This window comes from Schistocerca gregaria, chromosome 3, assembly GCF_023897955.1.
Source record: "Schistocerca gregaria isolate iqSchGreg1 chromosome 3, iqSchGreg1.2, whole genome shotgun sequence".
Classification (NCBI taxonomy): Eukaryota; Metazoa; Arthropoda; class Insecta; order Orthoptera; family Acrididae; genus Schistocerca; species Schistocerca gregaria.
The window spans coordinates 192,430,906-192,455,892 of record NC_064922.1 but is presented as its reverse complement, the minus strand read 5'-3'; the positions used below and the strand labels follow the sequence as shown (position 1 = coordinate 192,455,892).

The following is a 24,987-nucleotide window of genomic DNA, read 5'->3' as shown; positions in this document are numbered from 1 at the left end:
AATTTATTTTTCAAACACGTTAATCGCTAAATGACTTTTTTCACATTTGTAGTATAGAACCGATCATTATGAAAATTGATAGTATGATTCTTTATAAAATTACGAATTGTATGAGCCAACTTGTCAGATGATATCATGATTTTAAGGATATTTATCTTTGCAAAATTCAAGGAAAAAAAATCAAAGTAAATTGTTCCAACACCTGCAATATTTTTAATTTTCAGTATTTTTGCCCGCATCGTCGTTTATATTCTCAGAAAATCAGTTATTAATGTAAACTCTGCCACACTGCACACAATTGTAGAACTAAACTCGCCACCTTCAGTGGCCATCATAGCGTAACTTTGTTATTTTTGGCTGAAATTATATTAAAAAAAAATCTGTTCGAAATATGAATGAACTGGTGTCAAAATTTGATTACATTCTAATTAATTCAATCACCCATTCCCCCCCCCCCCCCCCCAAAAAAAAAGAAACAACCCGTGTCAAAAAGCCTTCAAATGTGGTTTCCCCCTTTAAAAGACCATGTGCAACACTGACAAAAAAATGAAATAAAAAGTAAGTCAAACAACCCGTGTCAAAAAGCCTTCAAATGTGGTTTCCCCCTTTAAAAGACCATGTGCAACACTGACAAAAAAATGAAATAAAAAATAAGTCAACCATATTGTTTGTTCTATATTGCAAGACAATGTATAAACTGCACCAAATACACGATGCTTATTAACTAAGCAGCACATAAACCAGGGAGTTTTCTTTGCTACAAATATTACCCTTCATAGATTAAAATGCAACATACAGAAAGCTTATAATAGGACTCCATACCAAATGACTTATGATAATTGTGAGTTTTTGAAAAAGCTTTCTGAATATATAAAAAAAGAAAACCTGCCGAAGTGAGGAATAAGAAGTTGACAGCCATGAACCATAAGCTTGTATATGGATTGTGGGGGATTTAACAAAATTGTGCAAATGAAGAACAGTATGTTCTGACTATATGTCTAATCTAACCTTACAGAACATATCAATATTATGAAAAGGTTAGCTGCTAGTCACCATATAGTGGAGATGTTGAGTCGCAGATAGGCAACATTAAGAAGACTGACAAAATAAGCTTTCAGCCAAGGCCTTTGTCAAAAATAGAGGGGGCACGGGGGGCGCGCGTGTGCGCACACGCACGCACTCACACACACACACACACACACACACACACACACACACACACACACGTATGTTGTCTATTTTTGACAAAGGCCTTGTTGGCCGAAAGCTTATTTTGTGACCGTCTTTTTGTTATTTCCTATTGGTGACTCAGCATCTCTGCTGTATGGTTAATAGCAGCCATCCTTTTCATAATATTCTTACTGAACATGTGTAATGTTTCAGCTTGTAAAAGTGAAATTAAATTACAAGCTGTGCTTCTCACATAACAAGTAGCGCCACAAAACCGTTTAGCGGTAGCCATGATGAAACCCTACAAGTTACTGTGAATTTTAAGTTTGGTACACAAATTCCTTGCAAAAATACTATCTTTAATTTATGTCACATAAAATGGCTAATTTTTACCTTATCAACCTCTTCTTGGGCTTCTTCTTCAAGCTCTTCCTCATCTTCAAGTCCTTCCATTGTCTCTTCCAACATCTCTTCAATAATTCCAGCCTGTGCGATGAAGAAAGACAGAAAAAAAAACTTCTAATCTTCCATGTATTCTCATGAAATAGCAAGATAGTGCAAATCTTAAAATATAACCAAAGACTGAAAAATGAATCCAGAAATGGAAATTGACAGGACACATTCTTGTTCCATAAAAAGCAGTTTCTCTGTAAGAGGGTTAGAACAAGACGTAAAGGATGGTAAATAAGCAACAGCATGTTGATTCTGATCTGTTGGGTAAAGTGGAAAGAATTGACTCTTAAAGAACTGTAAGACAATACAGAAGCTTGCTACTTATACTTCTTGGTCACTTTCTCGAAGTACATTCAGAGCACATATAATTACCTGTTTGACCACATTCTCAGGTCCACTCTCCACCATGAGTTTGGATTCTTGGATCCCTTTCTCTCTTGAGTCATCCTGCATATTGTACAAGCTTTTCTATCTTTTAGCTGTTCTCACAATGTTTGGTCTGCCATAATGATGTAATGCACTATCTATCTCATTTATGGTCTAAGATCAGAATGTAAGGATTTCAATTTCACCCAAATTTGCATGCTGGCATGTTATGCAGGTAATGTGTGTAAGTCCACTAACATATCAATTTAAATAACAATGGAATATCCAGGACATAGCATCAACAATTGTGCCTTCCTGTTAGCAACTCAATGTCTCCTCTGTATTGCTGAAATATGAGATTTTTTTGTTTCATACAGTATAAAATGGCTGTTGAAACTTGCAGGTGTCAAAACAGTGGTTTCAGTTTCTAAATCAAGAGATTTGCTGATGCCCGCCATATTTTTTATTTAATCTAGCTTGAGTTCAACATGTTTCAAGAGTTAATTCTCATTTTAAATATGTTTCTTATTACATTATGATGAATTAAGTTTAACTCTTTGTATATGTGAACAGGTACCGTATTTACTCGAATCTAAGGTGCACTTTTCTTCGGGTTTTTGTAATCCAAAAAACCGCCTGCGGCTTAGAATCGAGTGCAAAGCAAGTGGAAGTTCTTAAAAATGTCGGTGGGTGCCGCCACAACTTAGTTCTGCCGTCGAATATATATAGCGCTACACAGGCATGCTTTGTAGGCACAAAGATAAATACTGGCGCCAAAACCTCTGCTGCGTCGGGTAGGGGCGTGGAGGGGGGGGGGGGGGGGGGGGGGGGGGGAGAAGGTGGAAGACAAGCTTTTTTCCTCCGCGCCGAGTTTCGACCACTGCATTTTTATACATTATCCAACGAAGTAAATACAAATTCCGTATTGTTCATCTTCGAATGTAGCAGCATTTCAATGTACTACGAAAACCCGACTGGCAAGAATGTTTAGGATGTTTGTCAATATGGCCAATTTTTTTCCTATCTGTGAGAAGAGATGGTTGCTAATAGGAACTTTTATAAATTGTGAATCACATGCAGTATTCTCGTCACCATAAGAATAATACGAATATAAACATTTTGTCATGTATTGTTTCGTGTTTGGTGCTATCTCATTTAAATCCTATCTGCGTAATAAACCACAAAACTAGAGTGAGACAACAGCAAACGTGGAAGAATATACATATCATGTCATGTTTATATTCGTATTATTCTTATGCTAAACTGTGATACAGTCAGAAATGAAGCGAGGCAATTGACTAGATTTTTAAATCTAAGATGACTCTAATTTCTGTGCAGAATGTAATGTACTAAAGAGGCGCTTGCAAACATTTTCAAACAGAGAAAATTGTAGCAGTATCTTGCCATTGTTTTGTTAATGAGACGATCTCTCTCTCTCTCTCTCTCTCTTTTATTTTAAATTTGTAAGTGATTGTAGCGCGCACAAAAGCAAGCCATGCCTCGAGGGGCGAGAGGCCGTAAACACACGCTATCAGAATGCAACAAACAATGCATGACACAGTACAGTAATGCATTTTCAGCGTAGAGTGATGTAAATACCTATAACAAAGAAAACTGCTTATTTTTCTTTGATCTGGTAAGTGCAATCAATTCAAACCAGACGAGGCACATGAAAAAGGAAGGATACCCGTATAAATACGGACGGAGCGCCTGACTCATAGCAATGGCTACCTGGTAAAGCTTAACTGCTAAGCTTACGACTCGAACCAAACTACTGTAGCTGTATCGTCATTCATTTGACCTAAATTGTGTCTCATATTACAATGGACTAACTTTGTTTCGATTTGGAGGTGCGGCCTAAAACTTTTCTCCCCCCTTGAATTTCGAGTCTCAGATATCAGGTGCGGCTTCGATTCGGGACATTTTTTTTTCCCTTGATTTCGAGTCTCATTTTTCAGGTGCGGCTTAGATTCAAGTGCGGCTTAGACTCGAGTAAATACGGTACACTGTTCTGGAAATTTAACATGGAATACAAAAGAGTGAAAATTTATATTTACTGACAATCAACATGCACTCACAAGTAACATTTCTTAAACATTTCATAGTACTGGTAAGGCCAGAATACCAGAAAAGATAAATTTTTGCATTACTGCCCTACAAGTGGGGCTGCTATCTGTCCTGATATATCAGGATCATTACTGTTAGGGACCTTCTTGTCCTGACACCCCGACAAGACAATTTTGTTCCAATATTGCAAAATACTATTAAGAACTTGGCTCAAGTACTGAAGTAAACCTATCTGTTAGTGCAACATGAACATTCAGCCTCAGTTAGTTTTATTTATGTCAACAAGTGAATATTGACAAGGTTGTCTCACAGACGGCATTGCATGTTGCATATCCTGTATCAATGATGCAAGTACCTTCCAGATCTCGCACCATCATTCAAGAAAATAATTGACTTATCCAGTAGGAAGGGGCTGGAACGATTACAGCAGCACCATGCAGAAAAATCGGGCAATTCCTAATTGAATAGCGATCAGATAGGACCATTCTCTCTAAAGGCAAGTTAGTAACATCTGAAGTGTTTACCTCGGGTATATAGGGCGTGAACTGTATAGGGACGTGTTATTTGATGACTAAAGAGTTAATGTCAACTGTTTTGCATTTAATAAACTTATTTTATTGTAGCTTACGAAAATGTCTAAGGATGGGAAGAGGAAGAGTCACTTTATGGATGATTACACAAAAAAAGAGGTCTTCTGTCAAGAAAATATGTACAGACCACAAAGAATTTACATTAAATAAATTTGTTACTTCATTTCTACTCTCCCATCTCAGACTGTCCCGTTGAGGTCCCAGCTAGGTCTGGCAACTGTAACTACAACAAAATTTCTGAAATGATGCAGAAGCTCACACAGAGCGCATAGCACATTAAACCTGACATACTTTAATGGAAAAAACACACTATTTCTCAAAACTATGAAAAATTAATGAAAACCAACAAACCATTTAATGTTAAAAACAAACCCATCATTAAGTACTATATATTCAGGTGTAGAATTGTGTGCCCATTATAATCTTGTGCAATTATGATTAATAAATGAATTTATTTACTACTCAACTAAAAAATCTGAAGGAAAATTAGGTTCATCCAGTTGTAATTCAGCGAGTGCAAAAAATCAGTTATCGTTATTGCATCAGAATATCTGAGGACTAAGGGGTAAGCTTAAGGCGATGCTTATTTGTGTTGAAGAATCAGAGTTGAGCACACCAGTTTATATAATCTGCCTCTCTGAACATCATTTGACCACTGGTATAGATATGTTAAATGTTAAAGGATTCAAATTAGCTTCTTATTTCTGTAGAGAAAATATGGAGTAAGGAGGAGTTGCCATATTTGTCAGAAACAGTTTTGATTTCAAGAATATTGATATTAATAAATTTTGCTCAGTGCAGCACTTACAAGCTTGTGCAACAGTAGCAGTATTTCATAATAAGTCCTTTATAATAGTAGGTACATACACATTACCTTCAGCAATTTTAACCTCTTCATAAAAAATCTGGAAGCTCTCCTGTCCCATCTCATGGTAAAAAACAAGGAAATAGTGGTTGCTGGTGATTTTAATGTGGATTTATTGAAAAGTTCTGCAGTCAGTAACACTATCATTCAATTTAGTTCCTTCTGTGAACTTTGCAACTAGGATATGTAAATGCTCAGACTGCTATTGACACTATCATTGTATACAAATCTAGGGAAAAAGGTCATATCACTAAACCAATAGTAAATGGGCTATCTGATCATGAGATGCAGTATCTTGTGTTAACCCTTAAGCGGTCGCGCAGGGTGTTAAGAACACCCTAGTCACCCTTATCGATGGATTACTACATAATGGATATGAGTATAACGTCACGTTCTTTAGTACCTTTCTAGGATGTAATATGAAAGCTTTGAGTAACAATGGAATCTACAATGGAAGTGCAAGTTCCAAGAAAACATGCAACAATTATGTTGCAGTGCTGCGAGAAAGTGCACAGTTGTGTTCCGTAGCAGATGCTTGTATTTCATCGCTCTGTGCAGTTAAAACAGCTATGGATTGTTACAAAATAGAACAAGGAAGAGTGCAGAAGCTTCTGGAATAGGTCTTAGATGAAACTTTTGAAGGGGGAGGAAACAGACAGTTGTGAAGTTCTCTTTCATCACAGTGACGATCAAAAGGATAATGGCAGTTCCATGCAGCAATGCCTTTGTGGAAAGAATCTTCAGTCACATGTATCGTTTACAGTCCTGACACTAGAAACAAATTGAATGTTGAAATGGTAATAGCAGAGTAAGACCAAAATTTTTTGAAAGCTGTAACCAGCAATAATAAAAATAATTTTTAATGCGTACAAAGTGTTTTACTGTGTTTACCCTCAGCCCAGCAAATTCTTTCACAAGCCAATGTTTGGTACTTGTATCAATTTAATCTGGCAAACCTGATCTCAACTTCTGAAAACCCACAACATTATACTAGTTCATAAACTGCTAGTACAATAGAAATAATTATCTTACCTTCATCATTTCTCTTGACAGTTCCCTCATTGTTGCTGCTACTTCTGGCACCCGCACTAATGACTGTATAGCCTGCATGACTTCTGTTGACTTCTGCAGTGAACCAGCAACTCTGAGTGTGGCTGTAAGAGGTATTTGTACATCATAAGTGCACACAAAATTTATCAGGCAATATAAATGCTGCTGTAAGTATCCTTTGTTACTGCTAGAAAGAAAGCAGGAAGGAAGGAACACACACACACACACACACACACACACACACACACACACACACACACACACACACAGAGAGAGAGAGAGAGAGAGAGAGAGAGAGAGAGAGAAAGAGAGAGAGAGAGAGAGAGAGAGAGAGAGAGAGAGAACCAAACACTTCACACTGAATTTGTTATTTGGAAATGTCTCTAAGAGGCTATAATTATTGCCTATTGAATTTGGTGGCCCCTAACAATATATAGTGAATGTGCAACTGCCGACCAAAAGACTCTGATGGAGTGAGTCATAAATACTGTTTAAAGTATTCACTAGAGCAACAACAAAAGATGAATATTTACTAATTTATAAATAACTACAAATTAAATAGTTACTTTACTTGCTTGACTCTTCAGCCAAGTCTTGTTCATGCACTATGCCTCGTGTTGTATAAGCTGTCAGTAGCAATCCTTTTTCTTTTCCCCCATAACCTGGATATATTCTTGCTATGTCTGTCAGACATATCAAGAGCGTATCAGGAGCCTAAATTTTTTCCACACAACCTCAAGTTGTGGAAATATAAGTACTGGAAGCAGTAGTGTGTGTCCCTATCTCTTGGACATCCCTCTCTCTCTTTTTATTAACGATTTGACAGATTTCCACAAGCATTCAATGTTCTGTGTGTGGACAGACGGATTGTCTGATGACACAAATTCAACAGAATGATACACAAATTCATGTTGAAATCCTCCTTTCTTTATGGTATCTTGTGACTTAAAGCTGTCATATCACTTTTGTGCCTGTCAATATAAAATGCATTATCAGATAAGAGTACAGTTTTCTTGTCCTTGAATAGATTAACTATAAAGCACTCGCAGGATTCTCTTTTGATGTCACCAAATACGCAAATATATTCAACTTCCTCTTTAAATGGTCAGCTTCTTTGGTATTTCCCCAGAAGCTATATACAGTTTGTCCTTTTTAACAACCTTGGCAGTCACACTTTATGTTCATGGACAATTGTGTTTCAGAAGCTGTCGCTTGCAACATACTGTCTCTTATTGAACAAGAAACTAAAATGATGCTGAAACTTCCTGGCAGATTAAAACTGTGTGCCCGACTGAGACTCGAACTCGGGACCTCTGCCTTTCGCGGGCAAGTGCTCTACCAACTGAGGTACCGAAGCACGACTCACACTCGGTACTCACAGCTTCACTTCTGCCAGTATCTCGTCTCCTACCTTCCAAACTTTACAGAAGCTCTCCTGCGAACCTTGCAGAACTAGCACTCCTTCTATCCTCATGTGAAAGCAATCCGAAGTCCCAATAAAATCTCAAACATCCACCTACACCACATAACCGAGGAATTAGGTTTCACCATGTGAGACTATCAGCACTCAAAACAGCAACACTTTCACTCACTGCTATTCACAACTGAAAACAATAAATTACGTTCCCCTGGCAATGCACTAAACATTTACCATAATTTGCACCACCAATGTAATGTGGTCTACATCGAGTTGCACATTCGATATACATCGTAAAGGGCCCATGTGTTCAATAGGCAATCATTCTAGGAAATTACCAAGAAGACATTCACAGTTTGCTATGAGAAGATATGGAAAACACTAAGAGGATGAAAAAAAAGCTAAAAAACAATTCACCTTGAGGAGACACTATTCATCAGTAAGGTGGTAGATAGTACAGCAACTAGCTACAGAGAGATTAATTTATGGGAATCCAATGATTTCTTTACATGTTTGTATATTTCAAGAGAGAGGTCAGAGACAGATAGGTACTAATAAAAAGAATTTCAATACAGAAGTAATGTCAAATGAGGTGTACAATGTCACTGAGGTATGAATAAAGGAAAGCTGCCAGGAGGAGATTGTGTTTGAACAGAAATGATTATAAAGATGGAGAGAATGTAATGTGAATGAATTTGCAAATTGTTTATGGAATGTCCGGAGAGAAAGACAAATTCCAAAATCTGGAATAGTAATGTAATTATTATGGGTCACAAGAAAGTATACCACAGTTCGCCAAGACAAAATCTAGTACTAGCAATACCTATCCAAGCGTGAAGGGTGGCAAGGTTGGGAGAAGACCTATTTCGATGGTAACACAATGCACCATTTGAAAGTTGTGCATGAAATTTATTTCTGAAGAACGACTTTGTCTGAAAGCTGAAATATATGTCTAGTTTCCTTTTTTATTTTGCCTGTCGGTAACTTAATGTCTCCTCTGTGTGGTGAGTAACAATTTATCCTTTCCATATCGTTCTTAGTACAATGGAAGAATACAGCAGTCACTGATAAAGCTTTCATTTAACTCCATCAGACTAGAGAGACACTAAGGATTTTTTTGAAAGACAGATCAAGCTACTAGATGCCATATTATCAAACTGTTCCCAGCAGTTTAAAGGTAAGTTTTCACATACCTAAACAGAATAAAAAGGACTGTTGTTTGAAATATGAGTCTTTGGTACTGACAGCTCAGAGGCATTGTGCCACTGCCTAGCAACCTCAAGTAGCCAGTCAATGATGATCTGCACTTGAGCAGGTGAAACAAGGTATGGTGATATGCTGCGAACCTGATGGGTACTTGTCTCAAATGTACAAGTGATTGTCTCATGTGTAACTAATGCTGTTTTAAGTTGCTCACCTACATAGAAGTTCAGTTCACAGTTTATTTCATTTTTGTTGTTTTCAGTGTTTATTTGCTTCTGTTTCATTTCAAACCATGTCCAGTGTGAAGAGCAGTGCCAGTCCAACACATGAAAGGAGACAAAGAAAGAAAAATTCATCAGACTCATGAATTAGTGTGTTCATTAAGGGATTACCCTGAGAAAGAAAAGGAAAAAGATGAGCCCCTCATTTTCTGTTGCTAAGGTTGTTAAGAGGACTGCAACAGCACTGAAAGTAAGCAAGAACACTGTTGTAATGATAGACAAAGAACAGTGAAGTATACACTGTGGCAAAATGGCACAAGATGGCTGAACACGCCAGGAAAGAAGTACTAAGGAGGAAGCAAGCAATAGCTTTGGATTATTTTGAAAAAAGGCGCTACTCGTCATCATATATGAAGCCATCATAAAAGAACGGCACATCCTACACTATCTAAATTACTCACATAGCTTCAGAAAGATGATAGCTTGTAAAGGAAGCAAATTTTCATTGCATACAGTGCTGAAAGACTTCAGTGTTTAACAGAGGCAAAATATTAATGGAAAAGAGAGATGGTGTTCCATGGAAGTGCAGAGTTCTGCACAGGCTCATGGGAGTAGATTCAAAAGTACAATGTGGCTAAACACAGCATTCATAACACAGAAGCTGAAGTGCGAGAATGCCTAAAGAAACAATGGCAACGCATGCTGGGAAAGGACGGTGAATTATTATTTTACATGCAGGTACATTGGATGGTTTTGTGTCAGACTGCCTGTTAGTGTTTAATTTGGAAAGGGCAGGTGATTACCATAAAGAGATGGACAGTGTAGTCACTCACGACAAACCCTACAAGTCCATCTGTATGGTTATGGATAATGCCCCATATCATTCTATTGTTCACGAAAAGTCACCAACTTTGGCAAATACAGAGAGACAATATTATTCATTGGCTGAAATGATGGAAAAGTGGCTTTCAAAGCTGATTTTAATAACACTGAATTGCTCAAAATCCCAGAATGAAAGAAACCACAATTTCCAACATATTCAATTGACAATATTCTTTAAAGGCCCACTTTAATGCCACTGAAGGCATATGGGCAAATATAAGAAAATTACATTGCTGCAAACAAAAAAAATTCACTATCTCTGAAGTCAAAAATCTCCTTGTGGCAGCTGCCAGTCAGTGAAAAGCAAGTCCTAGATGAACATAGTGAACAATACAGCAAGCGTCATCAGAGAGGCAGCCAAAAATGAAGGAGTTGTAGAAGAATGCAATGAAAATTTAATATTACACCTGTGAGAGAGCAGTGATAATTTGAGCAGTGCTAAGGAAAACTATTCTAAATTAGTTTCTGTCAGTGATGTGAGTGCCATTTTCACATTAGCATAACTACTACACATTCTGGAATGCAAGAAAGGAACATGCCATTGACCTATCACCACATGGCAATTATTTTCTTCAGATTATAACTATTAACATACTCATAAATGGTTCTGATACTCTTTGTAGAACTAATTAATAATGCCGACATTTAATAATGTAAACAAAAACAGTGAATGCTCGAAGGATTGCAAAAATAGTTTCCATGTCTATTGTGAAGTATAACAAATAACTTCATGATGTTTCGGCATATTAGATGCTAAATACCTCCTTCCAATTTTTTGTGCATATATAGCAAATGTAAATAAATTCATGCATACAAATATGACCTACATGTTGTCAACGCTTTTGTTTGTGACGCTCAGTTCTTTGCAAAAGCAATATACTAATCCACAGTTCCTAAATTTCTCTCATTAAACAAGGGCAAAGTGCTTGTGGCAACAAAAAGTAAGAAGAGCGACAATGATTGTAAGTATTATAGAGCAAATACTAAAGAAATTTAAGTTTCAATTATCTAAGGACATAATAGAAGACAGGAGGAATGTTGAAGCGATTTGTAGATGGGGAAAGCAAGTCAAAGGATTCCTGCAGAATGTAATAAGCCCAGCTGGAGCAGTGATCTAGTACTAAAATGCAATACAGCTCCAGTGTGTACAATGGAAATGTGGGTGGTGAACAAATGGCAAGTGAGCAGGAGACATGGTGCTCGCATATGGCCAAGTGGACTGCAGTGGGAGAGCTGCTGCAAGACTGTATGCAGAGTTTTTTCAGACAGACATACATACATCACATCATTGCAGTTTGTGGCCATCGAGAGACACCTCAGAGACACTGAAAAGTTGCACATAGGTATTTTCTTTCTGAGTTGTAGTCATTGTACAGTAAAGCAGAAGCACATTGTGCTTGGTACTTGCAAATACTATCTGCAGTCTACTGTTTGTTCTCTGGTAGGTGCCAAAATGTGATGTGGTTTGCTCACTCTCAGCTCAAACACTCTAACACAGGCTCCATCAATAACGGCAGCAGAAAGTCTAGGCATTATGGGAGGAAGATTACCCATGATGGGTACCCTTTTGCGCAGTGTTATTTACAGCAGTGCATACTCCAGCCACAATTCCCGAGCTCTGTGCTATTTATGAATGAATGTACATTTATTGGAGAAGCAAATTAAACTCGTACAACATGCACCTTCGAGCATACGAAAGCCTGCATGTGCAACAACACTGGGTCAGTATTAACATCTGGGCCGGGATAATTGGTGAACCATTGGGCCATATCTATTGCCAAACAGACTAACCGGTCCGCTCTACCTCACATTTACTAGAGATGTTTTGCCTAATCTACTGGATGTAGTGTCACTAAAGGGTTGGGTGGACATGTGGCTGGAATGCAATGAAGCTCCAGCACATTATGACGCCAATGTGAACAATCAAAATCTCAATGTTGCATATCCCAGACGATGGATTGGTGGAGGTGGACCAGTTCCATGGCCCGCACAGTCACCAGATCAGACACCTCTCAACTATTTTCTGTGGGTAATATGAATAGTATGTTGTATGACACACGTGCGATGTCAGCAGAGGACCTTATTGCTTGAGTCCAGAGAGCGGCTGAAATACATCACAAATAATCAGATATACTGGCTCATGTGCACGAGGCTCAGCACTGATGTAGAAGATATGCAGTGCAAAGCCCGTTTACAATGTAGATAATATGATGTGCTATTTATATAGTGTTTAATGAGGTAATGTGGACAGCATACTCATCTTGCACTTTGATACTCTGCCATCCAAGCTGTGCTTTTCCAGATATGGGTTCCTTCTTGAAAACCAATCAGTGTGCCTTCCCATACAATGTACTAAGCATTCTCATTCTTTTTTTTGTGGGGGGGGGGGGGGGGGGCACATATTTCCTTTAGTGTTTCATCAGATCTTTGCAATTTTGTTTTTGCATTGTATAACTGGAGTCAGACCAAACATTTACTGCTCCTCACATCTTTCACATGATGACCATTGTCCACACAAAAGTAGATTTGTTTTCTGTTATAAACAAAATTATTTTCAACTCCACATTTTACATGCCCATTTGCTTGAGATTTTGATTGTTCACATTGGCGTCATAATGTGCTGGAGCTTCATTGCATTGTTGTACATGCCTATTTGATAAAGCAGTTCCAGATATATGTATTAACAGGTACAGTACAAGAGAAAGAATAAACAGCAATCCAGCTGCACGCATGGCTGCAGCAGCCCAGCGCAGGCGATGGCCGTGTTGTTGCTGCTGCTGTTGGAGTACTGGTTATTCATTGAGTTTTACTGTACCTGGCAATACATATTGATAAAAATGAGTATCACACTAGACTAATCTGGGACCGCTCTATTGAACGGTCACAAAAAATTCCACTTTAATAATAATTTTGTTTGTAATGGGAAACAAACTAATGTTTCCATACACTGGGTGTCACATGAAAGACTTTAAGAGCACTACTTCCTTGGGCGGACTCCAGCTATATAATGCAAAAACAAAACTGCAGATATCTAATAAAACACCAAAGGGCAAAGCTGTTACCAAAAATTTTGAAATGTTCTTGATTGCTTGACTCCGGCCATCCTGATTTAGTTTTTCCGTGATTTCCCTAAATCGCTTCAGGCAAATGAGGGGATGGTCCCTCCGAAAGGGCACGGCCGACTTCCTTCCCCGTCCTTCCATAATCCGATGACACCAATGACCTCGTTATCTGGTCTCCTCCTCCAAAACAACCCAACCCAACTGCTTGACTTCAAATTTATATATGACACTCTAATGAAATTCAGAGAGAAATGGTCTACACAACTTTTAAAACAAGTAAATATAAATGCATTTGTAATGTATAAAGGAGAGAGACATTGTTTTGCTTTCAGCCGTTCACGGTACCAGCACAGCAAGACCGTTTAGGTTAGTGTTACTGAAAAGGCTGCTGCCCCTCTTCAGGAACCACGTTTGTCTGGCCTCTCAACAGATACACCTCCGTTGTGGTTGCACGTACGGTACGGCTACCTGTATTGCTGAGGAACGGAAGCCTGCCCATCAACGGCAAGGTCCATGGTTCATGGGGGCTAGGGGGTGTTTGTGGGGGGGGGGGACAATTGCAAAAATTCTTTACAAAGTTATTTCAAATTTTTATGTGATACTTACTGAAGATTTGGACAGACAGGGGCTATATCCTTCTTTTAAATGCGTACAGTGTTATAGATAAATCAACCACAGCTATTAGTAATCATATTGGGTATTAATAAACCACTTCAGCTGTACTGAGTTCTTTATTATGTCAGTTTCACCTTCAAGTGAATATCTGCATAACAATGAATCAAGAAGGTATAATAAACCCTGAGACACCCATTGATATCAAAAATTATTTTAAAATTTGTTAAAAACACTTAACAATTTTTACATAACAATATTACAATAATTGCATTCACAGAACTAAAACGTTAGAGCTAAAAAGCTCCAAAATTTGTACACAACATTCGTCGTCCGTCAGGATAAAGAACTAGTAAAAGGCCGTATGTCTTTGAATGAAACAGTGGGAGCCATGTATTCCAGTCCAATATGGTGGAAGAGGCCTAAATGAATTATACCATAGTAATCCACTGTAGGTGAAATACATGAAAATCTATGGAGGCCTAATTTGCAGCCTGCATGAAGAAAACAGGAAGTGGTTGCAGTAAAATGAAGGGCTATTCTACATAATCTGGACTAAATGTTTCACAAGCTGGGACATTGTTGCGAATAAAACAGTGACCTGAATATGGAATAAATTTCCCTTAGTTTACGTCTATGGTCACAAATTTTTTGTCGTCAGACTACTGGTTCTGGTCTCTAATGACCATCTTCAGATCAGTTTTATAAAGGACACATTTTTTTATAAAACAGATCTCAAGATGGTCATTATACATTGAAACCAGTACTCCGATGACAAAAATTTTGTGACCATAGACATAAGGTAAAGGAAATTTATTGCACTAAATATGTCAAGTAAATAACTACTGATGGAAAAGTAGAATCTGAAAAACACATTTACCACTTCTCCAGTCCATAAGGAATCACGGAAAAATGACCAACAAACAAAGGGCTAAGTACAGCTGAAGCAGTTCATTAATGCACAAGATGACTGTTCTATTATTATTATTACTGTTGTTATTGTTACAAAGTTTTGCCCTCAACAATGAATGTTGCATGATCATTAATTCTTTTCTTGTTTCTGGTTCTTACTCTTCCCAAAACCTCTACATTCTTCGGTTGTGTTCCAGTTTCCTTTGCTCTGTAAATATTCTTTCTGTTTTCTTCTTAATTCTATTTCAAATTTCGTGTTCATTATTTTGTTTATGAATTTGTCTCATTTATCATATCCATTTTTAAATATATTTAATATATAAATTTATGTGTAATATGTGAAGGGGAAATTATGAAAATTCTTAAAAAGTTCTTGACTGATTTGCTTTAAATCTTTGTATGGGGTAAACATTTTTACCAAAAGTCTTGAAATAATAATATATACAAACATATATAAAAACATTCATAAAAAAAAGATGTACAGGATGTTACTGCTTGATGCGAAAAATCATTTTATGATAAAATATGGTTCTCAGGCAAGAGATCTGATGTCATCATGAAATTTCCACAATATTTATTGAACAACTCTGCATATCACCTTCTAAACAAGGGCCTCATCACAAAAATACAATGAAGAACTTTAGAATTTCTCAAAACCAGCATGATCTCTGATGACGTGGCCAAGACACTTCCAATGCAGGCACCTATTCCTCCTAAACTGTACAGATTGCCTGACAGTCATAAGGACACCATCTCAATTATTAGTAATATTGGGGCACCAACATCCAATCTGGCTAAACATCTAGCAGTGCTATTGAGCTCTTTAGTGGGAAAATGTGAGCACCTTATTTGCAACTCAGAAGATTTCATATGTCGGCTCAATAATTTGTGACTTGCACCATCAGACGTTCTTTTTAGTTTCAATGCACTCTCACTTTTCACTTGAGTGTCATTGCAGGAATCATTGTAGCTCATGGTCTGGGAGGGAAACTTGTTGATTTGTTTAAGCACCTGCTCACTCAACTTTCTTTTTATTGAATTACCAAAACTTTGAACAGACTGATGGTGTCGCAATGGGTCTTGTCACTCATTGTAGCCAATCTTTTTACGGAAGATTACAAGAAGAGAGCACTCAAGTCGGCAGAGTTTAAACCTATGTGCTTTTGGCGATATGTAGACGACACCTTTGTAATCTGGCCCCAAGGCACTGCATCGCTGGATTCATTTTGCGACGAAATTTCTTCATTTGAACATCAAGTTTACGATGGAGAAAAACAGCACACTACCGTTCCTGGACGTGGTGATTTCAAGAAAAAGAGGATGGCACCTTGGATCATGCTGCATACCGTAAACCTACACACACACACTAACTTAGACTTACAAGTCACCACCCTGTCACCATTCTGCACAACAAAGTGGAGTGGTGTGCTTAGGATGTTGATCCACAGAGCATGAGCTATATTGAATACAGATCGCTTATCTGATGAGCTACATCACCCCCATTCTGTATTTACATAGAATGGATATTCTGAACAGGAGATTCACCGTGCCTTGCGCCTGGCATGTGTTACACTAAGTGAGGAGCTGGAGGAGAGAGAACAACAAAGATAAATAGTCGTCTTGGCAGTTTTTCTTCAACAATAGGAAAATTACTGAAGAAACAAATTTAAATGTGTCTTTTGTCTGCCAACAAAACTCACGAGCTCTTCTATGCTCAGTCAAAGAAAATCTTCGTTTAAGCTGGCCTTGTCTACACAAGATTCCCTGTAGCTGTGGGACGTCATACACTGGACAAATTTGTACTGTGGAGGACAGGTGTGCCAAATATCAATGACACACACATCCGAACCAGCCAAAGAAAACTGCACAGCCAAAGAAATCTGCAGTGTCCAAGCATCGTCTCAGTACAGAGCACAGTACAGAATAGAAAAACACAACAAACCTCTCACGTTGACATCTTCGTGCTGGGACAGCATTATTAAAGAAGCAGTTGAAATTTACAGCTTGACTAATCTGCTGAAGAGGGAACAGGACACCAACTTATCACAGAATCAGATGCAGTGCTCACCATGTTAAAATCACAGCAACAATAAAATAGAATTGTTGGTCATACAAGGGATGACACGTGGTGGTGACATATTTGGATGCCGACAGTGAGAACGTACACACACCATTGCAAACAAGTATATCAGCAGGGTGCTGGGGCACCTGACATCAGGGAATAGTATGACTGACAGCCTTGTGCTTGCATTGAAACTGCTGGTTCATCGTCCAAAAGGTGAAGTAGTTGTCTGTCTCGCTGCCGATCAGAATATCTGCGATATTGGTCACCAGATTTGGCTTGTTCACACTTGTCGCTATTTCTTATCACACTGTCATAAATAGGAGGCTTTGGTCACGAGCTCAGCAATGTGTTCACCACACCTGAAGATGCTGGTCAGCTGCACCAGTGAAATATTGTGGAAATTTCATGACATCTGATGTTTCATCCATGAACCATATTTACATTCCTAGCATTATTTTCCATTGTGTTTGTCTGTGAATCGATGCCTATTTCTTCTTTTTCCTGGCCTGTATCCCATACCTTTGGCAAGTTGATTATTGAATTTGTAAGTGTTAGTGATAGTGGGTGGCTGGACACCCCTCCTGTCACCAGCCCCATCTCCCCAGGACAGTTTATATACATCATTATCTGTTCTAGTGTCATGCCACGTGAAAGTGTGTAAATGTTTTCTAAACATTTGTAAATCAAGTAACATAGGTAGGATATGGGTATGAGCCTGGTATTCGCCTAGTGGAGATGGAAAACAGCCAAAAAAACCACATTCAGGTTGACCAGCCCTTGTCATTAATCTGTGTGGTGGATTTAAAAAACTGCAGTAAGCGAGTACATTTGCCAATCTGTTATGTGTATTAGCAAAAACTTTAGTTAAATATTTCACTAACAGTTGTATACAAAGTCATGGAACAAGAACCAGTATGTGCTTGGCTTTACCTAGAAAAAGTGAACGAAACACTCCATACAGCATTTCTGATCAGGGAATAAAATTGTATAATAAACTGTTCAAGGAGATGAAAATGACTACAAAAATACAGCTGTTCAAAATGGCAGCTGGAACATACTTCATGCTTAGAAGTGGTTTATAATGAAAGGGGGCAGCTACAATACCCTGTCACATTGTAATGCATGATCACAATATAACTATAGTGTTTGATACACAACATTTTGTTGTCCCTCCAATCTCAAAATCTCACTCATCAGGGAGTTGCAAAGTCAGTTTTCGAGACAAGACTGATGGAAGGCCATGGAGATGTTCATGTTCCTGATATTCATTTTCATGGTCCTGGAGTCACCAGCTTATGTATATAGTGTGCACAACACAAAATTCCATTTTATATTGTAAGTTATTTGCTGTGAATTCCTTATGATCAAAACAACACTGTACAATATGAATGAAGCAATGTAGTTGTTATGACAATAACTTCATGTTTTGGGAGGGTGGAGTCTGCTCTGTCCAGCCATCCTGATTTAGGTTTTTCATGATTTTCCTAAATAATTTTAAGCAAATGCTGTAACATTCCCTTCAGCAAAGGCACTGCCAGCCAGTGTCCTATGCTCTTAAAACACATTCACGTATTCTGTGTGTACCTATGTGAGTACTATTACAATAAAATGATGACAAATCCTACATCACTGTGAGATTATCCCTGGAGGGAGAAATAAATAAATATGACAGTTTAATGGAAGGTGGGTAGATAACATTTAAAACATATGGGTTCATTGGTGAACACTGTAGTGGCTGATGACGATGATGAATGTCACACTAACGTAGCAATCAACAGCCGAGTACAAATACAATACCACAAAGATTCAAAAATATATTACAGAAAATTATTTATGATGCTTCTAACTTTGAAATATTGTCCTCGACCTACATAATTGTGCACTGTGTATGGATATGTATACTTACACTCTCAGACTGTTCAGCCTTTCTCACAAGTCACAAAATTTAAACTCTCAAATCACACTGACATACCAAAGTCGTCAAGAAATGTGTACACCCTCCCCCCCCCCCCATTCCTAAGCACAAATATGGTAAATTAAGAGTTAAAAATATCGACATATTTTCAAATCAGAATGTTGAAATCTGGTCTGTTTACCCAGTCTAAAAGTATCTCAGACATCATCTGCAGCTGATGTTTGCTTTGCTGCAATGTCAATGGGTATTTTAGTTCGCTGTTGTTTGATCCAGGTGCAAGTTTTCAAATACCAAGTAGGCCCCTAGTTAACAAGACAATGGACAAGTCGTTCATTCTGACCCATTGTATATTGCTCCCTTGTTTTACACAGAAGCAATAAAAAGGCTCCATAAAATTGTAATAAGATGAATGTGCCTGCCTATGTGTTTTTTCTTCCACTGAGCAGTTACATTTGCATACTATGAAGTCGTCTTGTTACATTGTATTTACAGTCTCTCAAACCTGTGAATTTTCCATTCGACATGACACCAATTTCAGTTATGTATCACCGAGGATACAATAATAAGCACATTGTTAATATGCATATTAATAGATAGAAATCTTCAGCCATAGCACTTTTTATATGGTTTTCTAGTATTACAACTGGCATTACAGAAGTGTCCGATTCCACCTGATTTCTTTCACCCACGACATCATCATCAATATGGTGGAAACAGCTACTTCCACCATATACAAAATGACAATGACATCACTACACACACATTCCAACAAATGGGAACAAAAATAAAAGTGACACAATAATGCCTCATTCCAAAAATAAAATGAAACTAACAGGACAACTGTGGAAAATTGAGGGTTTAGCAATGCAACAAGGTAAAAAACACCGTACCATCCCAAAACACACAAAAAAATTAAATTACAGCATTCCGCTGTAACAACAAAACCATAGGACTCAGACATTTCCCTTCACCTATATAGCTCAACTATCAATACCGAAAACCCAACACCTACCATACCAAAAAGTGGAACCAAAACACCAATAACTAAACCAAAACACCCCATATTCACTGCATCAATTAAAACACAACCAACTTACTACAAATATACAATAGACGAAACATCATCACAAGTAGTATAAAACAAAACTTCTGGCAGTAGCCCTCCCCCCCCCCCCCCCCCAACCAGGCTCACACGTGCACATGCACACAACAATGCCACAATGTCCCTGGTCCAAGCCAAGGGAACTCTTCTTAACCTCATGTTGTTGCCACAAATGTGACACCTTATACATCCAACAATAAGAATGAACATCTGCAGAAACTGTATAACAGACATCATATCATCAAGCTCAGGACTTCTTTCCAAACAACAAACACAAAAACATTAGACCAATGGGAAGAAAAAGAAAGGATCCTAATAACTCACTGAAAACATTTTCACAACCTGTATTACTGCACCAACTAACTAAACTCGAAACCACAATAGCATGATGACAACCAAAATTCAAATGAACCCAATACACGTTAAAACTCGGAACATCCACATCTACAACCAGACAGCACCATCAAATACAACACGGCATCTACAAACAACCAACTCCAAAATTCCTTGCCTTAATAACATTGCACATGACAACCACATAATATCATGGGTCAAGTCAGATGGGTGGACTCTCACACTTCCATTGACTCATACAACTTCCAGCAAGAAAATTTGGCAATATTTAAGTTCCTGTTCACTATATCTATAAAACTTGATCAGAACATTTTTATTAAATTATTTAAAGAAGGGTACAAGTTGAGAGGGTTTGTTACAGACGTGATTGGAGAGGGACTTTATCACCCAGAAAATTTAACACGGACCTGACAGTAAGAGACAGCACTGCTATGGATAAAATCCAGTCAACACGTGCATAGCACAGTAGTCAACCAACATAAAGGAGGAGGAGTGACAATATCCTCTACTAATCAGTAAGGTGAACTACTGCAACATTTGGTTACAAGTCCGGTGGGAGTTATGTGCAGAAAAAAAGTTAGAATTTTTTGCAAAACACTAATTTCTAGAATAGTTTAAAACAATCATACCATCACATACAAACACAAATTGGTCCTTATCATTGAACTAACACCTAATATAAGCAACACTATAAAACAAAAGGTAGTACTGATAATATCTATCACTAAGGGAAATAATTTTTTGCGAATGAATTAAAGTATAAAACATTGCGAAGTTTTATGAACCCGTTTACCATACTGGATGAGACAGTAGTAAGTGAGGAAAATTTAATTACATTCTGCATTACTTTACCTAATTGATTTTTCATTTGCATCTGTATAGAATTGAGATGAGCCTTCGATGTATGTATTTTGTTCACTGCTTTACGTGCTCTGATAATTTCTTTCGCTAAAATCGTGCAAACACTCTTGTCTCCCTTCTTTGCTGCTTCTTTCAGCGATCTCTTCACTTTCTCTTCTTCCCTCTGTATCGCTATCAAGGAATAATGACAGTTATGAAATTCATGGGTAAAACAGGACAAATCTGACAAAGAAGATAATTTTATGCACCTCTTATTTGACGGTCCAGTTGATAACCTTCTTTTCTTATTTTGTGGGACCATTCATTAACCTGAAAATCACAAGTGCATTGCAACTGCGTATTACTTCACTACGTCTTACTAAATTAAATATTCGCGTGTAATAATACATATAAGTTATACCAATTCCTTTGGATTTTTTTCTGGTGTCTTCCCGAACAATCCCATTTTCAATCAGAATGACAGCCCTCAAACTTTTTATGACAACCACTCCCCCATCACACGGAACATCTGATGTTGGCTGTCCTGGAACAATTGGATGCTAGATATCTCTCTCCTGAATGATTCATAAAATTGTAGCTGTATTGACTGATTAAAATTGGCACGATACGCGGTAAAAAAGCGAAAACTACTTAAAATCGCTGCAAAATGTTAGTTTACAATCACTGCAAAGATATTTAGTGACTGGCAGTGAGAGTTGTGTGAAAGCACTTACACGACACTCTCTGTTCTAGTTCTACTACAGTGATCGCTCCTTTTGATGTCGACACAGAACGCTGATGGTGAGAGTCTCTGACGCTTTACCGCGGGTAAATTCAAATAATTCGATCCAGGTATCAGGAACATCACACTCACAGGATCAACAATGAAATGTCCGTATCTTAAATTGCATACATGTGAAAATTTGTTCTGCTTCAATTAGTTGCAGATGACTGCCAGCTTGACAATATCAGCTCTTATTGTCGTTCCTATGATATTAAAGATTGACGCAATTATTTGCTATACTGACACGGCTAGAAGGAAATGAAAAAAAAAAAAAAATTGCCAGTGATTCCTTTATTTCTTACGACGTACTATGCGCTTTTGTCATCGGACAGAAATGGATGAACTGGAAGTAGTTTTTTATCTTGCTGAAGTAAAAGGAAAACTTTTGTGGTTATTGCAGACTTACAAACCACCATTTAAAGAATAAAACATCAATGCTTTTCGCTGCAAGGGGCATAAAAACATCGTGTGTTCATGAACAGCTTTCACAAGTTTCGAGCAGGCAAGTAATTTCTTTCACATTATATACAAAATTAGTTTTATTTAGCGATGGTATCAACGGTTTACAGCCGGCCGCGGTGGTCCCGCGGTTCAAGGCGCTCAGTCCATCGCCAATTCACAACCAGATTGTATCTTTCAGCCGAACCTAGACCTCAGGATGCAGTAGGCCTACAGGTCAGTCTGTGACAACAACCAAGATTTCAGATGAGAGGGGAGGAGAATTTCAGTATACATTTTAACTCATTATCTACATAGAATATATTTCTGTAATTAGCTACTCTTATATACTGCGTAAGTACTAACTGGTGCTGGATATAATAAGTTAGCCTACTTTAAAAGTGCACAGGCTGTAGAAACAGTATATTTCACAATAGATTTAAGACGCTACATGTGTAATTGTGGAAAGACTTTTAAAGTACCAGTATCAGTTATAGGCGATTCTCACAGAGCCAGAAGCTGTCATATTTGCTGTGTAGAGTCTTCTCACAGCCACACACACCTCATCAAATAAAAGAAGCAGCTGCTGCTTTTAAAGTAGCGCCTTTCCTACTTGCCTTGCTGTGTTCATTTTAACCTAAGTAAGTCAAATAATGTGTAACAATTTAGTGTATGGCCTAGTTAATAATGATGCAGTGCACAATGTTAACTTCTACCATTTGCTTCTCTTTGTACAAACAAACTTCTTTTACTTACTGCAGCCTCTCCTGAATGGGTGCATGACTTAATGAACTGCAACACTGAAACTTTATTCATTGACTCTAGGAAATGATGCAAGAGATGACCTTCCATTTTATCATGATGATCATCAACTGGTGCAACAGAATATATGTGTGCATGTACACAAAGTATTTACAAATTAACATTTCAATTTGATAACCAGACTGTAGCTCTTGGTATCACTTCATGCAAGACTTCCAGCCCCAAAAAAGTGTGAAATGGGCAGTTCTCAACAGTGTGCCTTATTGCCCATTACCTTGTGCACTACAATTGCCTTCAGCACATTCACAGCAACTCCACTTCTGCAAGATGTGAACACATCTCCCTTGTCCCGTTTGGATGCTGTTGAGCCTTGACCAGTTGCTGGTAGATTCTGGAAAACACTACTTAGACATTAATTCTATTATGACCCAATTTTTTAAAGAATTTGCACCTTGACAGCTGTTCTGATGAAATCTGCGAGTCAAAATGGAGTAGAACAGACAACTGCGGAATGTGAGTAGATCTGATGATGCCAGTAATGGTTCTTGTGGCCTTATTCACACGCGTATTTACCATAGTCATTGTTTTCCCATGCAGGGGCACAATATTGAGCAGCTGAATACACCAGTGGGATTGCAGTACTGTACAGTGTATGTGCATTTTCTCCTCAACAGTTCCTAGAAATTTGTGGTGTAGATTTGTTCTTTGACTGGTCCGTGCAGTGCTGTTTAAGGTTGACACCTAGATATTTAGGGGTGTAATTATGGGAAACTTCGACCATTTCAAATAACATGTAACTTCCTTTGAGCCTATTTTGCTTGGGTTTCTTTGGTGTCTCAATTTGCAGTAGTACGCATTCAGTATAGCAAAGTCACTTATGAGCATACTTTCACAATGCTTGATATCTTTATGCAGGCATATTAATTCCAGGTCATCTGCATACTGATTTTCTTGAAGTTAGTAACTGGAATGTTGCAGAGATATAAATTAAACAGAGTAATATAGCAATGAAAACAACCAATTTTTGAAAATATAAGTAATCTGACAGATAAAAAATCTACTTGCCATTTGGCAACAAGAGAATACACATATAAAAGGTATTACAGTTTGCAAAGCTTTCAGTGCCAGGGGCTCCTCCTTCGGGCAGAAAGTTTAAAGGGGAATTAAGAAGGGTGAAGGAAAAGGATTGGTGGGATTTAGGAAATGGGGTAGAGTTCAGGAGAGGTGCCCAGAACACTGGGTCAGGGGAGAGACAATGGTTGGGATGAGAAGCAAAGACTGATTGTTAGAGACTGTACCAGATGAGTTTTGAAAACCTGAGAGCTCAAAGGTGGAAGATAGGGTAATAGGGAAGACAGAGATTACAGTTAAAACATCAGTCATGAGTTACCTAAGGACAAAAGTTAAGTGGAATGTGTGTGATACAGGTGGGAGAGGTACATTGAAAAATAGACAGGTCAAAAACAAAAGACCTAGAAAACGAAAAGATAGTGACAAAAGGGATAGTTGCCGTGAAGAAATTCTGAGAGCTAAGAAACTAATGCAGATTTAGGCCAGGTGGGTGGTAAGAATCAAGGACATGCGGCAACGCCAGTTCCACCTGCCGAGTTCTGTGAAACTGGTGGCTGGGGATAAATCCAGATGGCACCTGTGGCGAAACAGGCACTGAAGTCATGAGTGTCATGTTGTAGAGCATGCTTTGCAACAGGATTTTATGTTTTTACTCTGCTTAGACCCCTTCATCCCTAAATTATAACTTGGTAGTAGTCATTCTGATGTAAAAAGCCAAACAGTGTTTACATGACAGCTGGTAAAAGAGCTGTTGTTTCACATGTGGCTTTTCCTTTTATAGTGTAC

General features: G+C 38.1%; 1 protein-coding gene across 2 annotated transcripts in view; it reads right to left on the bottom strand.

Moving 5' to 3' along the window:
- The window catches only part of LOC126356288 (charged multivesicular body protein 3), a 56,876-nt gene extending 34,951 nt beyond the window's left edge, over positions 1-21,925 (bottom strand). The window contains exons 1-6 of one of the 2 annotated variants that reach the window (XM_050007171.1): positions 21,881-21,925; positions 21,568-21,690; positions 21,416-21,476; positions 21,159-21,338; positions 6,544-6,665; positions 1,564-1,656 (exon numbers count right to left, since the gene is read on the bottom strand). In XM_050007171.1, the coding sequence (XP_049863128.1) occupies positions 1,564-1,656; positions 6,544-6,665; positions 21,159-21,338; positions 21,416-21,476; positions 21,568-21,612 (501 nt within the window). In that variant the 5' untranslated portion in view covers positions 21,613-21,690; positions 21,881-21,925. Of the gene's footprint in view, positions 1-1,563; positions 1,657-6,543; positions 6,666-21,158; positions 21,339-21,415; positions 21,477-21,567 lie in introns of both variants that reach the window. The other variant, XM_050007170.1, reaches the window with a different exon arrangement.
- Positions 21,926-24,987: the final 3,062 nt, after the last annotated feature.